Raw genomic sequence first — 17408 nt, forward strand, 5'->3', positions numbered from 1 at the left:
AGCCTTCCACCTTCAGCTCTGAGGAACACGTAAAGCGGTGACAAGGCATTCATCTGCGGAGGAGAAAATCACCCACGTTCCACCGACACCCTGGGCACGCTGCCCCGCCTCCGTTCACCTTTGGACGGTGACTCCTGGGCAGTGACAGGCAGGGTACACGTCTGACCACACATGGGCACCCAGCCGACAGCCACCCCAACTCAAAGTTTTCTACTTGGAGTCCACACGCCGTCGATTCTAAGACCTACTAAATAAAAGCAACATTTCTGAACTCACGGTAGGTTTTTAAGGTATGCAATTCTTTTATTTCCTCGGCCTGACAGCAGAAACTTCGTGACACAAGAGCCTGCAGCTGACAGAACTGACACACGGATTTCCACCACGGGAAGGGCCCTTTTCATTAGCGGAGATGAACTGAAGTGTCATGTCTGAGATGAATTGAAATGTCCCATCTGAGTGCGATTCCTGCTTCCCACTCCCACCCACATCACAACCCCTAAAGTGAAAACAATCAGAATCAGATAGAATCCCCAGGACCTACTAAAAGTCACCCTCTCAAATGTTTCTATCTAGCAGCTGTGGTAAGTGAAAACCCAAGGAGGGAAGCAGCTGGCCCTCACTGGGCATTTCCGTGCATGTGAGAGTGAAGGACAGCAGCCCGGGAGCAAGAATTCTGGATGAGCTGGAGGTGTGGACAATCCATCTTACCTCATACCTGCCCCTTCCATATGTAACTCATCTTTGTCCCCATTCATGGAGTGAAGTTTGGGAAATGCCAGATGAGTGGTTTTAGCCTATCACTGGCAATGGCTGAGGCTCATTCAAGTCCAAGGTAGGTGTGGGGAAAAGGGGCACCAAAGAGCAAAGCAGGTTAGACAGAGATGCTCAATACTTTGTCAGTTCCAGTTTAATGCTATCAAGACTATCTTCGCAATCCTGACATCCCTCACGCCTGGCCCCTATTTTCCAGCAGAAGGAGAGCTCCATCTAAGTGTCTGGGTCTGAGGTCTACTGCCACCACTGGGGTGGGTACTGTGATGCTTGTGAGATGACAATTGGGATGCGGGAGGAGACGTGGAGATAGGAGAGGTCAGGGGTCACAATGCTTCAATTACAATGGGTCTCTTTTGGTCCCCAGGAATGGTCCACTACCAGTGGTCCTAAAACATTCCCATCCCCTTTCCCTACATGTCTTGTGCAAATGTCAACAACAGAATCTCTGCCCGAAGAGAAGGAGAGCAGGAAGTTACTGGTGGTCCACGATCTCTGGCCCCAACTTGCCCACCCCCCGATTCTTCTATGGAAATCCCACAAAAGTTAATTCGCAGCAGTGTGGTGAGACTAGAGCATCTTCATTTTTCTACGGAGCCAATCCAACAGCTCTGTCCTGACATGCTTTCTCCCCGGGCCGAGAAAGCAGCAAAAAATATCAACTGAGCATGTGAAAATATGGTGATGGTGTGTGCAGTGTAGTGTTTCCAGATGTCTTCACCTTCTGTCTCCTCCACGGGGGGAGCCCTCCCCCCTCTCTCTCCCCAAGCCCCACACACGCCCCTCCCCCTGCCCCGAGTCCGGGTGTTCCCATCGGCCGGCGTCCGCCACTCACTTCCCGTAGACACTCTCGTCACTGTAGGCCACGTACAGAAAATAGTCTTCCTCGTGGTTGTCCTAGGGGAAGAGGTAAGACGACGGTTTAGAAAACATAATCACATTCATTAGCCCTAGGATTCAGAGCCTCACACAACTCTGTAAGGTAGGCAGAGGAGGTATCATTAGTCCCCACTGAAAAGAGGATCGAAGAAGACGCAGAAGTGGCTGGGATTCAACTTTGAACTCTGAGTTCACAAAAACCTTCGTGGAGAACACCATACCCATCAGGGATACAAACATGACCCCTAAAAAGCTCATTCTGGCAAGGGGAACATAGACACAATGTAACTATATACATAGATACAATGTAACTATATACACAGACACAATGTAACTATATACATAGATACAATGTAACTATATATACTGGAGTAAAAACTAATAGGGAATGTATGCTGTGGAATTAAAATGAGAGGTTATTAGAAAAGTTTGTGCAAGTCACTAATGGGACACAAAAAGAAGGCAGTATTGTGTGAAACCCTTTAAGGAATAAGAATGCAGTAACAATCTTAGGTGATACAGCATGATAAAGTCCTTTATTATAGTTTTCTCATCAGATTCTGACAGTTTACCAATTAAACCAAATAAAAACACTCAAGTTATTCCCTCCAACTGAGTTTATCTGTGAAGACAAATGAATCCATTTAAAGACTGCCTTAATTTTAAATTTCATTTTATCTGGAATTTTTGCAGTCAGAAACCACTTCCTGCTGTTTCAATAAAGACGATCCAACGTTAAAACACTATAGCAAGGCAAGACTAAAAAGAGCATTCAAAGGGACTGAATCTAGTGGGCTGCTCACTCCCTAAAGGACAAGTGGCGTCTGACCTCCCAGAGCCTGACACGGCCATGTGAAAGGAACCTGATAAACAACACCTCCTGCCCCACTTCCCAGGTATGCTGATAACACACCTGGGATGTTGATAATACACCTGGGACAAAAGCTAGAGAAGGCCAGACTGCACAGTATTGTCACCAGGACCATTACCTCATACAGCTGGCCCATGGTCGCGCTAGTGGGAGGGATGGTGTTGTTGACAAAGAAGAATAAGGCGTCTTCGGGTCTCAGGTGGATCCTCTTCCGGATTAAGAAGTAGAACTGGCCAACTGGATGAAGGTAGGTTTTAGAAAAGGAAGGAAAGGCAGAAGAAAATGAGAGGTTAGCAGAACGGTAAGATCCAGAAAAAAGTCCTACTGCACCTGTTTCCAAAAGTACCAGACTTACGTATCACCTGAGAAGAGCCCAATACCGTCCTACAGCTTTAGAAATAAAAAGTGATACTCAAAGAAGTCTGCCTATTTCTTGACATGCCATCGAGGAGTTTAATTCCTCAATCCTTCCCCACTTTACTCAATTTCAGACCTAATGTTAGCATATCCACTCAAAGCCTGAGGACACCTTTGAGGGAATACAATGTGTCTCCAGACTGAAACATTCCCATCATTGTCTAAATCTGATTTGAAACACACTTCCAGGGAATTCCCTGGCAGTCCAGTGGTTAGGACTCTGGCGCTTTCACTGCCAGGGCCCGGGTTTGATCCCTGGTCGGGGAAATAAGATCCTGCAAGCCACGTGGTGCAGCCAAAAAGAAGAAGAAAAAAACAAAAAGAAAGAAAGAAACACACTTCCCACTCCCAGCTAAGACAAACTTGTGATGGGAAGCGGTCTAATAGGCTGCGGTAATCTCAGCACAATTAGTCATCCCAATGTTGGGGCAATAAGTGGGGTTCAATGCGTTACCCTTCACTGAGCACACTGAAACATTTCTAGAAGGCTGATATGCAAGTCTAATAACTCTGGAGCAAACACATCTACAAAATCTTTCCAAGTGTCTCCTGGATGCAGTGGTTCTTAAGAATCAACGTGAAGAATGAATATATCCTATCCAAACAGTATCTACAAGATGTATTAACAAAAAACTGTAGCTTGAGACAAGGTATTCAGCTGAGAATCTCTAAAATGTGATCCTCCCAATAAACTAGTCTGGTTTTCCTTTTGGAGTAAATTGGTATCACAATAACAAAGCTGAATTTTAAGCGGTTTAAATAACGGACGTCGGCTCTTTTCTTTCAAGCTTTCGTACTTTGCTGCATCTAAATCAAACAAAGCACTATCATGGGAAATGCTTAAGGAACTTGGTGACGGGAAACAACTATGACATCACCGTTTTTGAATCACCTCTCAGGAGAATCCCACTCACTCTCTTCAATTCTGCCTCCTCTCAATCCCACAATCACATGCACACAGCAAGGACTGGGAATGCTTTCCCATGGGAGGACGTTGTCAGGGGGAGGGAAAGAGCATTACCAGTGAGGTCAGAGGGCACTAGGTACTTCCTCTTGTCCAGATCAGGCACCCTGGCCTTGGGAGCCTTCTCCACGATCACCTGGGAGGAGAAGTAGAGAGTGGGGATAAAAACTGCAGAATCCAACCTAGTATTTTCCCCTCTACATCCTACAGTTGCCCTATCTGAAGTGAGTTTGTCTAGGGTCAATAAAGCTTTTCCATTGCTTATTCCCCCTTACCCCTTACAAAATGTATGGGGAAATGGACTTTCGTAATAAGGTTTTAGTTTTATTACTGTAATAACAAGAGGATGAGGAGGGCATGTTATGAAAAGTGAAGATTTTAAAACCTTGATTTTAATTACGAATTACCTGTAAGGTATACTATAGGATATATACTTTCTGGTGTTTAGTTAAAGCACCAAGAAGATTGTCTGAATTTTCTCAGATGGTCCTGAGTACCTATTAGTTTTATTCTTTCTTACAAATGCTATTTATTAAAGGTACAGATAATGTGGTTCAAATTTTATACTTCGTCAAAATTTTTGAGAATGACTGCAAAAAATATATTCAAGACACTATTAACTGAAAAAAAGTAAGTATTAAAACAGTTCTTATATTCTTTAATATGATGTCAGTACAATAACTAACCCATTAATCAATACTGATTATCTGTTAGGATTTTAAGAGATTTTCAATGTCTACATTAAATATTTCTATAGTATTTCAAGTTTTAGAAAGATCATATATGTCTGTAACGAAAAGAAAAAAAGATATGTAAAATTTAAAGACTATACATGAATATTTATAAAATAGAAAATATCTTATAAATAAATTTTTAATATTAATTTAAATATACTTAAATGTAAACATTATATAAATATATTTACTATTTATATATTATATGTGATATAATATATAATTTAATTTAATTTAGAAATATTTAAAATCTATTGTAAAACCATCAGCTTTAGATTTTTAGTTTAGAAAACAATCACTCTAGGTAGAAGATATGGGAAGTACAGAAAATTTAAAGAAATAGAAATACACACTGGACAAGTATCCTTAGTAGCTGTGTGACCTTCAACAGGTCACTTAACCTCTCTGAGCTTCAGCACTCCAACAAGTAAAAGGAAGATGATAACTTTCAAACACATCTTTTACAGAGGCATGGAACTGATACAATGAACTTGAATAATCCATAAAATTTTATGTGAAAAGGCTTTGTAAATTATAAAGATCTAAACATAAGGATTGATTTGGAGAAATCTGACGCTTTTAAATTTAAGGGGAGAGAATAACAAGTGAAAAACCTACTTATTTTTGCACAGAAAAAGAATCCTGCACCTGGAAGACCAGAAGGACATGATCACACTTAACAATAAAAATAAATCCAGTTGCAAAATAAATGAGTCACAGGTACAAAATGTATAGTGTGAGGAATATAATAATAACTAAGTAATATGGTGACATACCATAACTAACTAGACTTATCACGGTGATCATTTTGAAATGGATAGAAAAAATCACTATATTGTGTAACAGGAATTAACACAGTGTTGTAGGTCAATTACACTTTGAGAGTAAATCCTAAGAGTTCTCATCACAAAAAAAAATTTTTTTTTCTACTTCTTTAATTTTGTATCTGTGTATGAGATCATGGATATTCACTCAACTTACTGTGATCATCATTCCATGAGGTATGTAAGTCAAATCATTATGCTGTACACTTTAAACTTACACAGTGCCATATGTCAATTATATCTCCATAAAACCGGAAGGAAAAATAACTAAATAAAAATCAAAACTGCAGCAGTGATATGTGAGTCAGAAATTAAAAAGTAGGAAGAGCACAGGAAGAGACCAGTGATGGCCCAACAATGAGGATGGTCAGGAGGCCGCAGGCGCATAAAATCAAAGGGAAGGAGGCTGCCTTGTGTCACGCAGGAACTCTGAGACGACGTGGCAGCTCCAGCCTGGATTAATACGACACGGAAACCATGTGAAGGGAGCAGAAAAAGACAGCGACAAAGCCAAGTGCAATTGTGACATCGGGAGGAGAGGGTGGGATGTGGAGGAACAGGAGGGGAGGAGGAATCATTAAGGCCTTCGTTTACCAGAAAATATTCAAGTTCCCAGGTACCCTTCACTTACAGTGGGCCCTGGGCCTGGATGCTTTGCCTGTTTGGGTCTCAGTTTTCCTCCTCTGTGAAATGTGGCTAATACTCCATAGGGCTGCTCATGAATTTCAAAAAATAGGCAATCTCTTCCTAACAGTTTCCTGCTATGTTGCAGGTTTTCAATACACTGTAGCTAGAAAGGTAACTTCAAAATCCCATGAAACTCTGTCTCAAGGCCCAAGCACGCCTATTCTTTTGGGTGGCAGCTACAGATGTGCTTAGGCTACACTCAAGTCACGTAAGCAGTCAGGGTACGTGACTGCTTTAATTACACCAATGGTCTAGGGGGAAAGGGCTTTAGCAATCATTTAGTCTAACCCTCTTTTCCGTAAACACAACACCTGAGCACAGCAAGATTCAGGGTTCTGCCCAGAACTTGCACCAAATCTCAGGATTCAGAGGGTAGAGATCCTTTTGCATCACAGCTAGAAAGAAGGCCACGGGCTGAGCACCTAAGGAGCAGCTAGGAGGCTGACCACTGGTTAAAACCTAACTGGAGGAATCATGAGATCTAAGTGAGAGTCAGAATGGCTTACAAACTATCACAGAAGTAAAACATTTAACACCAAACAATGAGCAGAACAAAAATAGGGGAGATTAGCTGAACTATTCCGGGTGAATGCATGTAAATGATTGAAATGGAAAAGACTGTTTTGAGGAAATGCATGAGAATTTTAACTAGATTTAGGAACAGGTACAATTCTGAGTTTGTGACTTATACGGAGCTACTGGAACAGAGCTTCATACTTAGCGTTCTGAAGACACGGTAATCATTTTGCTGACTGGGATGCCGTTCTGGCATCCTACTACCTTCTGTGAACTCTTGAAGGCAGCAACAGTGGACTTCTCTATTTCCAATACCTAACAGTGCGAGGCACACACCGCACACTTAAATAATTCTGTTGAACAGAATTGCATTAGAGATTGAGAAACAATACGATATGCAGGGCTCAACAGCCAGGGTCAGAATCCCAGCTCTGCCACACAGCAGCCATGTGAAACCCTTCAGGAAGTTACTTCAGTTCTCTGTGCTTCAGATCCTGCATCTGTAGAATGGGATTATAACGGTGTGAGGACTAAGTGAATGAATATAGACGGGGCACTGAGAATACTCCCAGGTACGTGGTAAGTTATCAATCAAAGTTAGTTGTCACTTTCAAATATTATTATAAGAGAGTAGGATGGGTATCATCAAGATTTGGGGGAAACTTTTAAAGCAGTCATGCAAGGTCCACAGACCAAGAAAGCAATTTGTCACGAATCCGTCAGTGGGTAATAGGGCTAGCTCTCCTTTTTAGCTGAAAACCCTTTTGTGCGTAATTCCTGGGGAATGCAACAGCCCTAATATCTCCTCTACCCTTATAGGAAAAGGACTACAGGGGGATTATACAGCCCAGGTCGCTTCTGGCAGCTGTAAGAACATCAGAGTTAGATGAGGTTTGGAAAGGAATTCAAGAGTATCTCTCACCATCAGATAATGGCAATTCCTTTACCTGCAAATTATCTGTAATATTTATCCGAATGTCCCTGCCCGAAGATAAAGAGCACGGTCTTAGGGTCTCTAGTCCCCCATCGCCAAAGCTCAGCGACTGTTCCCTCCACCACACTTTAAAGCCTTCTGCCTTCCCATCCGGCTGCGTAGCCCACAGCAGACAAAAACCAGGCAGGAGGCGGGGGAGGGGGGAGGGGGAAAGCGCCCGGATGCGGAAAGATGCCTTACTATTTCTTCCCTGTACCTCCTCACTGCCTGCACTAGTTTTACATTACATACGCCAGAGTCCAAAAACCCGAGAGAAAAAAGGTCTCAGTCCTTCCTTATTGTGTCCAGGTACAATGTGTTCAGAATAAATACCGGAGGAAGGCTGGCTGCAGCCCCACACGCCCCGGAGCCAACAATGATGAGGCAACCCGGCTGCTGCGCGGAGAACGTGACCTTGTTTTCTGGGCCAGGCCTGTCTTGGGGCGCCCCCATCCCCCCACCCCCGCTTCCTAACCCTCGGAGACAAAAATAAAGGATCCACTGGCTTCCGAACATTTCCCTCCCAAACCCAAGGCTCTAAGGGCCAAAGTCAACTTGATGAACGGAGACCCACCTAAGGAGAAAACTGATGGGAGCAAATCCACCGCATCTGTTATTCCCAGAACAATTTCCATGCAGTCTTAAAGGCAGCAAATGGGGAGTCCCAACCTAATCATTCTCGCACAAAAAGGCCCACATTTTGAGTACATCCCAGCTCACACATCCTCTGAATACTGCTGAGTCACTCAAACGTAGGCTCCGCTCTAAAACTGCGGTCAGCTCCAAAGACGGGGCCCTGGGGATACGGGTTCTAAAGGGTCCGCAGTGCGAACGTTGCTTCCATTGGCTCTCCCCGTAGTGAAGGGCATCCAGGTTAAGTACTTTTAGGGACCACCCTTCTGTGCCTCTGGCAGCCATCACGACTCCGCCGCCCCCCCTCATTCCCCCCCTCCCCCTCCACACTCACAGGGACCCGGTCCGGATATTTCTTCCGGATCTTTTCTCCTTCCTTTTTCCGATACTCAAAGGGATGGTCCTCCTTATACTGGAACTTCATGATGGACCGCAGGGTTTCTAAGATCCCCGGACGGGGCCTGCCTCCCTCGCGGACGAAGGCGTCTCTCCCGTCTTGATTCCCTCGGAACAAATCGCAATGTGTCTCAGACCCGCTTCAGAAAGGCCAGCCCCCGTCGCAGTGCGGCTCCGCAGAGCTTTCAGAAGGGGTCTCGCGGCCCCCGGTCCAGAGGCACCGGAGGGCCAGGTGAAGAACTCCCGGAGGCTTTTCCCAAGACCCGGGAGCACAAAAACAACACGGCGGCGCGTTGGTCCTGTGACGTCACGAAGCCCCGCCCCCGGCCCGCCCCCCGCGACCCGTGGTCCGCGGGATGGGGGTGGACAGGAACTCTGTATATTTCGGTGTTTTCTCCTTCCATCTAAACTTTCCCTGAATAGAGTTCACTGGGAACACGAGCAATTTTCACCTCCTATTTTATGGTGACTGTGACATTAAAGGTGTTTTTCAAACAAAAAAATGTTCTAAAAATGTCTTCTTCCCTCTCCTTCGCAGTTTCTTGGTTGGGCCCCAAAACAAATACAGATGGCGAAAATCCAGCTTTTTTCAGCCTGTTGGGATCTGGAGTCTGGGAAGAGATGGGATGGGGGTCCTGGCATTCCTTTGGCCCATGCAGAGGTGCCCCGTGCTTGCCTTTTGCCCTTCGCTCGTTGGATTGCACTCGCCCGGCGCCTCCGGTGCTAGGCTGGCTGCCTCCGACCGTGACCCCTCCTTCACCACGTTGGCGTCATGTTGTTTAGGTCTTGGCCGCAGGCTGCTCCTAGAGCAGCAGCAGAGAGCATGACTAAGGGATTTGAAGAGACGTATAAGGTGAAGGGCAAGAGGTGTAATCAAGGTCCAGAGAAGTGATGTCAGTCCCGACCACGAAGGGCTTCACACACGTTCAGATATAGAAATGATTTACTTTCTCTTCTTAACCCAGAAGTCGGATCTGTCTTCGGAAAAGAAAATATCAAGCGATTCAGGTGATTAACTCAGTGGTCCTCAAACAGTTTTTGTTTTTCCTAAGGCAAAAATTCACCGGAGAAGAGTACTCCTCTCCTAACCTGAATACAAAGTGCCACCTGAAGGGCTGGTGGCAGACTGGAGGGTGGACCTGGTGCCAGTGTCGCCTCCCTCTGGCCCTCCCCTTTCCCTGCTAAGAATCCTAGGACAAAGGCCTTTCCAACCACTGCTAACGACAGTGATTCCAGGGACCTGTAGGGGAGGAGCAGCAGGAATTGTAAGATAAAAAAGAGTGAAGAAAAGATGAAGAATGAGGGGCTGCTTTGCCCTAAACAAGGCCCGGAAGTTCTGGAAAATGTATCAGACAACAGCGGCCCCAGTCACCTGTCTACTTTCAGCAAGGTCTCCTTATCTCTGATTTAAAAAACAAACCCACAAAAGAAAAGAAACTAAGTTTCATTATTGAAACAAGGAAAATGAATTGCATAGCCTTTGATGCTCATTATTTTTCTCTCTGGCATTTTTCAATCCTTCTCATGTATGAAAATCCAGGAATTGTTTTATCACATTATATGTTTATAATGTTCAGTCCTTATTCTCAAACTGAACATTTTAGCTCATTTGAGCTTTGACCCAAATATAGCTAAATCTCTCAAAGGAGTACTTTAAAACCAATTGAGAAAAGTAATTACGACGGAGATTAATATTTTTTAAGAGTGTTGTTTTCCCATCAGATCTACTGGAAACAATCATAGCTAGTTTAAAGCTGATTTTAACTTTTATTTTAAAAATACCTAACCACAGTGGCAATGTATACATGAAAAATAATTTGGAGATGAAATTTCAGTTACTCTTTCTGCCTTAAGGCTTCTCTAAATGCTAATACTTTATCTTAGACTACCCAATCCTTCAACTCCCACAGCTTGCTCTCTACCTTTATTTGTAGCAGAACACTTAAAATATTATATGGGAGGTAATTTTATAAATTAAAACATTCATTCAGATAAAAATATTTCCAAATCCCCCTTTTAACCAAAGGCGATATTGAAAATTTCACATTTCAGGAACTTTCATTCATTGCTGATGAGAATGAAAAATGGTACGGCCACTTTGGAAGATGGTTGGTCGTTTCGTAGAAAACTAAACATACGCTTACAATAAAATACAGCAATCAACCCCTTAGTGCAGGGGGAGCAGAATTTGCCACCCTAAAAATATCTCTGGTATATTAATTATTTTAAGCTGGTTGTTTTCTAAGAAACAGCACACATGGGGAAAACTCTGAAAACCAAGGAGTTACCCTTTTGTAAGTGACATTTGTGTTTGTAAGGAAAATCTCCTTTATAAGGATGTCTCCCTTGTTGCACCTGGCAGAGGACTGTGGCCAAATCTCTAGAAACTCTTATCAACAGAGAAGTCAAGGACTTAAATCTGCAAAATAACCTTACCCTTGTTTACTGTGTTTTTCCTGGTAACTTCCCATAACTGACTCTCCCCACCTTCAAACATCCATCCTCTTTTGTCCTTAGCTGAGGAAGGTATTTAAGGTAAGGGCTTCGGACATTTTGGTGAGTTAGTTACTCTGTTCTCCTGGGTCTCTCCTGTGTATATGTGTTATTAAACTTTCGTTTGGTTTTCTCCTGTTAATGTGTCTCATGTCGATTTAATTCTTAGACCAGACAGAAGAACCAAGAAGGGCAGAGGGAAATTTCTTCCTCCCCGACATTAGCATTTACCCAAAGAATTTGAAAACTTCTGTCTACATAAAAACCTGCACACAGGTGTTTATAGCAGCTTTATTCATAATTGCTAAAACTTGGAAACAATCAAGATGTCCAGAACCTCCTTGAAAAACTAAATCTAGAACTACTGTATGATCCAGCAGTCCCACTCCTGGGCATATATCTGGAAAAAAACATAATTTGAAAAGATACATGTACCCCAATGTTCACTGCAGCACTATTTACAAGAGCTAAGACATGGAAGCAACCTAAATGTCCATTGACAGAGGAGTGAATAAGGAAGATGTGGTACATATACACAATGGAATATTACACAGCCATAAAAAAGAATGAAATAATGTCATTTGCAGCAATAGATGGACCTAGAGATTGTCATACTGAGTGAAGTAAGTCAGACAGAGAAAGACAAATATCATATGATATCGCTTATATGTGGAATCTAAAAAAAATGGTATGAATGAACTTATTTACAAAATAGAAATAGAGTCACAGATGTAGAAAACAAACTTATGGTTACCAGGGAGTATGGGTGTGGGGGATAAATTAGGAAATTGGGATTGACATATACCCACTACTTTATATAAAATAGATAACGAATAAGGACTTACTGTATAGCACAGGGAACTTTACTCAGTAATCTGTAATGACCTATATGGGAAAAGAATCTAAAAAAGAGTGGATATATGTACATGTATAACTGATTCACTTTGCTGTATACCTGAAACTAACATGTTATAAATCAACTATACTGCAATATAAATTATTAAAAAAAAAAAAGAAAAGAAAAAGATGTCCTGAACCAAGTAGGAATTACCCTAGGTTGGAAGGATAATTCCAACCTAGATGGAAGGAATGTTAAAGAATTTGTGGACATGTTTTAAAACCACCATTATTACTCAAATCCATTCTTAGTCTTTAATTTTTATCTTTATCGTTTCTAGGAGATAGAGAAAGAAAAAGCTCACTGATACCAGAATAACTATAATAAAACCATATTTCATTGTATCATTTCTCTTCTTAATATCTTTCAGTGGTCAGAGATTCTCTGTAGTCTTTGGAAAAAGTTCAAATTCCATAGTAGAGAAATGGAGTACTTAGGATCTGGCTGATGTTTTTCTCACTAGCCTCATATATTGCCATTTCCTATTTTGCTCTCTCTGTTCCAGGCATACTAAGTCACTTAAATTACCTCTTTCTCTAATATTGCCCTTGTTTCTGGCCATTGGATATTCTCAAAGCCTCTTCCTGTGAAAACATTTTCTCCTATTTTTTTTTTCTGTCTGATTCCCATAAATCATTCAGGATTTAGTACAGGCATTGCTTTCTCCAGGAAACCTTTTTGATTTCATTTACCTGGATCCTTTTGTATCCTTTCAACCGGCTTCCAAAGCATTGTGTGCTTGTCATTGTCACAACGCATTTTGTAATGATGTATTGTACATTAGATAATATTATGCCTATTACTTCTCATTGGGTTTTTTGGGGGGGGAGGGGCGGGGGATATGCATGGTTTTAGAGGGAATTTCTCGTCCCACTGATACCACATAATTCTTCTAGTAGAATCCACCAATCATAGACCCTCACTGCCTTGACCATTTATAAGGCCAAGTAACTTTACACAAGACTAATCAGAATCTATCCTTAGAACTTCTCATTTGTGCACTAAGAGAAGTGAGCCTCTACTTTGGAGATGAACTTTGATGATGTAAGATCACAGGTTTACAGGAGCCATTGTTTTAGTCTCCTGCAGTCCAAATGTACCAGTTCAACATAAAAGAATATCTGGGAGGGGAAAATTTCCCCCTCTACCCTTCATGAGTTCTTGCAGCTAGACTAATAAAAAATTGACACAAGGTTGATGAACAGGAGAAAAAGAAACAAATTTTAATTAGTGCACACAAAAGGCTCAGAAATGAGATCTGAGAAATGGGCAAAGCAGTCATCTTTTATACTTTTTAGACAAGGAAACAGCACATTTGTGAGAAACTGACAGGGCAAACAAACAGGTTTGGGGTACTCAATTAATGAAGAATCTAAACAGAGTTTGGGCTTGCAGTGGTAAATTAAAAAAGTAACAAGCTTTGCTTACACAAGTTTCTTGTCCCTGAATCTCCCATATCTGGCAATAAAAGTGTCCTTCTACCTTAGATGCAGGGAGTGCACCTTTCACATGGGAGATCTATTTCCTGCTTTCAGGTAGACGGAGAGGAGGGCCAGTGTCCCTCTTGCATCAGCTGTTTCTGAAGTAACTTTAATTCAAAATAATCAATATGCCATTGAGGCATATTTTGGGATGGTCTGTTCTGGGTTCCAACAAGAGATAGAGAAGATGATATTCAGAGAGGCAGGATATATAGGTAGGGATAGAGACAGATAAAGAGTTAGAGGCAATTCTAATGGCATTTAAGTCCTTAGTTTCAGGTAGTCTCTCGCAGGTGCTTCTGTGTCACTTGATGGCATATTATGTGTATTTATATTCTCAGTATTTTGGATACAAAGTAAAGACTCAAAAAATGTGCAGTATGTGAGAGTCAAAAGAGTAAAGGGTAGACTTCTGATTTAAGATGGTAGATTGAAAAGGATATATTTATCTTTGCTGTCTCTTGAAATTCCACTAAAACAGGGGTCCCCATACCCCGGGCCACGGACCAGTACCGGTCCACGGCCTGTTAGGAACTGGGCCACACAGCAAGAGGTGAGCAGCGGAGGAGGGGTGAAGCTTCATGTGCCGCTCCCCATCACTCGCATTACTGCCTGAACCATCCCCTCTCACCCCCCGTCCATGGAAAAAGTGTCTTCCACAAAACCAGTCCCTGGTGCCAAAAAGGTTGCGGACTGCTGCTGTAAGCAACTGTGTCATGGGTTGAAATACATACCCCCCCAAAATGTTAAAGTCCTAACCCCAGTATCTGTGAATGTGACTTTGGAAATAGGGTCTTTGCAGATGATCAAATTAAGATGAGGCCATTAGGGTAGATGTTAATCCAATAGGACTGGTGTCCTCCTAAAACGGAGGAAATTCGGACACAGAGACAGACATGCATAAAGGAAAGAGGATGTGAAGACACTGGAAGAATGCAATCTGCAAGTCAGAGAATGCTGAAGGTTACCAGAAGCTAGGAGAAAGCCAGGAAACAGAGTCTCCCTCACCACGTTCAAAAGGAACCAACCCTGCTCATACCTTGATTTCAGACTTCTAGCCTCCAGAACTGAGAGAATAAATTTCTGTTGTTTAAACCATCCAATCCGTAGTCCTTATGGCAGCCTGTGATATTGTGATTTATACAAAGAAATATATATTTGGTCTTCACCCCGTCCCTGGCACAGAACTCTGAAAACTCTTGGAATTTCCTAAGTGTTGAGAGCAATAAACGTGTCTTTTGTTACATTAATGAGTGACTTCTGGAATGCCCCTAGGTAACCTAAGGATAGGGGCTGGTCACCAGAGGAACCAACCGTGTGATTGGAGAGTTGGAACATTCAGCCCCACCCCACCCCCACCTCCAGGGAGGAGAAAAGGGCTGGAAATTGAGTTCAATCACCAATAGTCAATGACATAATCAAGCTTGCCAAAGTGATGGAGCCTCCATAAATATCCAAAAAGACAGGGTTCTGAGACCTTCAGGTGGATGAATACATGGAGGTGCCAGATGAGTGGCTCACTGGAGAAGAGCACAGAAGCTCCATGCCCCTTCCCACATACCCTGCCCTATGCATCTCATCCATAAGTAAACTGTTTTGTCTACTTATAGAAGAGTTCTGTGAGTCACTGGAGCAAATTAATCAAATGAGAAGAGGAGGTCATTGGAACCTCTGAACTATAGTCTAGCAGTCAGAATCCCACGTGACAACCTGGACTTGTGATTGGCATCTGAGATGATGTGTGTGTGTTGGTGGGGGAGGGTAGTCCTGTAAGACTGAGTCCTTAACTGTGGGATCTGGGGAGATAGTGTCAGAATTCAGCTGAATTGTAGGACATCCAGCTGGTGTACGAGAATTGCTTGGTGTGGGGAAAAAACCCACACATGGGAACTGGCATCAGAATCCTTCAGCTCTAGGCATACAGATGGCCAAAAAGCACATGAAAAGATGCTCAACATCACTAATTATTAGAGAAATGCAGAAGTCTGAGGCAAGATGGCGGAAGAGTAAGACGCGGAGATCACCTTCCTCCCCACAGATACATGAGAAATACATCTACACGTGGAACTGCTCCTACAGAACACCCACTGAACGCTGGCAGAAGACGTCAGACCTCCCAAAAGGCAAGAAAATCCCCACGTACTTGGGTAGGGCAAAAGAAAAAAGAAACAACAGAGACAAAAGAATAGGGACGGGACCTGCACCAGTGGGAGGGAGCTGTGAAGGAGGAAAGGTTTCCACACACTAGGAAGCCCCTTCGTGGGCAGAGACTGCGGGTAGCAGAGGGGGGAAGCTTCGGAGCCACGGAGGAGAGCGCAGCCACAGGGGCGCAGAGGGCAAAGCGGAGATTCCCGCACAGAGGAGCGGTGCCGAGCAGCACTCACCAGCCCGAGAGGCTTGTCTGCTCAGCCGCCGGGGCGGGCGGGGCCTGGGAGCTGGGGCTCGGGCTTCGGTGCTAGCCGGGAGGGAGTCCGGGAAAAAGACTGCGGCTGCCAAAGAGGCAGGAGAATTTTTCTTGCCTCTTTGTTTCGCGGCGCGCAAGGAGCGGGGATTCAGAGCACCGCCTAAACGAGCTCCAGAGACGGGCGCGAGCCGCGGCTATCAGCGCGGATCCCACAGCAACAGGGGCGCAGAGGGAAAAACGGAGAGATTCCCGCACAGAGGCTCGGCGCCGAGCAGCACTCACCAGCCCGAGAGGCTTGTCTGCTCACCCGCCGGGGCGGGCGGGGGCTGGGAGCTGAGGCGCGGGCTTCGGTCGGATCCCAGGGAGAGGACTGGGGTTGGCTGCGTGAACACAGCCTGAAGGGTCTAGCGCACCACAGCTAGCCGGGAGGGAGCCCGAGAAAAAGTCTGCAGCTGCCGAAGAGGCGGGAGACTTTTTCTTGCCTCTTTGTTTCGCGGCGTGCAAGGAGAGGGGATTCAGAGCGCCACTTAAACGAACTCCAGAGACGGGCGCGAGCCGCGGCTATCAGCGCGGACCCCAGAGACGGGCATGAGACGCTAAGGCTGCTGCTGCCGCCACCAAACAGCCTGTGGGCGAGCACAGGTCATTCTCCACACCGCCCCTCCCGGGAGCCTGTGCAGCCCGCCACGGCCAGGCTCCCGTGATCCGGGGACAACTTCCCCGGGAGAGCGCACGGCGCGCCTCAGGCTGCTGCAACGTCACGCCGGCCTCTGCCGCCGCAGGCTCGCCCCGCCTCCTCCGTACCGCTCCCTCCCCCCGGCCTGACTGAGCCAGAGCCCCCGAATCAGCTGCTCCTTTAACCCCGTTCTGTCTGGGCGGGGAACAGACGCCCTCAGGGGACCTACATGCAGAGGCGGGTCCAAATCCAAAGCTGAAGCCCGGGAGCTGTACGAACAAAGAAGAGAAAGGGAAATCTCTCCCAGCAGCCTCAGAAGCAGTGGATTAAAGCTCCACAAACAACTTGATGTGCCTGCATCTGTTGAATACCTGAATAGACAACGAATCATCCCAAATTTAGGAGATGGACTTTGGGAGCAGGATATATTAACTTTTCCCCTTTTCCTTTTTTTTGTGAGTGTAGATGTGTATGCTTCTGGGTGAGATTTTGTCTGTATAGCTTTGCTCTCACCGTTAGTCCTAGGGTTAGGTCCGTCCGTTTTTTTTTTTTTTTTTTTTTTGGCTTAAAAATTTTTTTTTCCCCAAATAAATGTTTTCTTAATAATTTTTTCCTTATTTTCTATTTTTAAAAAAATTTTTAATAAGTTTTTTCATATTTTTTATTTTAATAAATTAAAAAATTTTTTTCTTAATAAATTTTTTCTAAATAATTTTTTTCTTATTTTTAGTATAAAAAATTAATAAATCTATTTTTAAAAATTAAAAAAAATTTTTTTTTCTTAATAAATT

The 17408-nt window shown here is 43.8% G+C and overlaps 1 protein-coding gene across 1 annotated transcript; it reads right to left on the reverse strand.

Moving 5' to 3' along the window:
• Nucleotides 1–278: 278 nt before the first annotated feature.
• On the reverse strand, nt 279–8973 carry GABARAPL1 (GABA type A receptor associated protein like 1). Its single transcript, XM_061205465.1, has 4 exons — nt 8604–8973; nt 3960–4038; nt 2640–2758; nt 279–1668 (listed from the first exon to the last, which is right to left on the reverse strand). The coding sequence occupies exons 1-4, from the start codon at nt 8691–8693 to the stop codon at nt 1603–1605; spliced, it is 354 nt and encodes a 117-aa protein (XP_061061448.1). The 5' UTR covers nt 8694–8973; the 3' UTR covers nt 279–1602.
• Between the last annotated feature and the right edge of the window lie 8435 nt (nt 8974–17408).

Source organism: Eubalaena glacialis, chromosome 11 (genome assembly GCF_028564815.1).
Source record: "Eubalaena glacialis isolate mEubGla1 chromosome 11, mEubGla1.1.hap2.+ XY, whole genome shotgun sequence".
In the NCBI taxonomy this organism is placed as follows: domain Eukaryota; kingdom Metazoa; phylum Chordata; class Mammalia; order Artiodactyla; family Balaenidae; genus Eubalaena; species Eubalaena glacialis.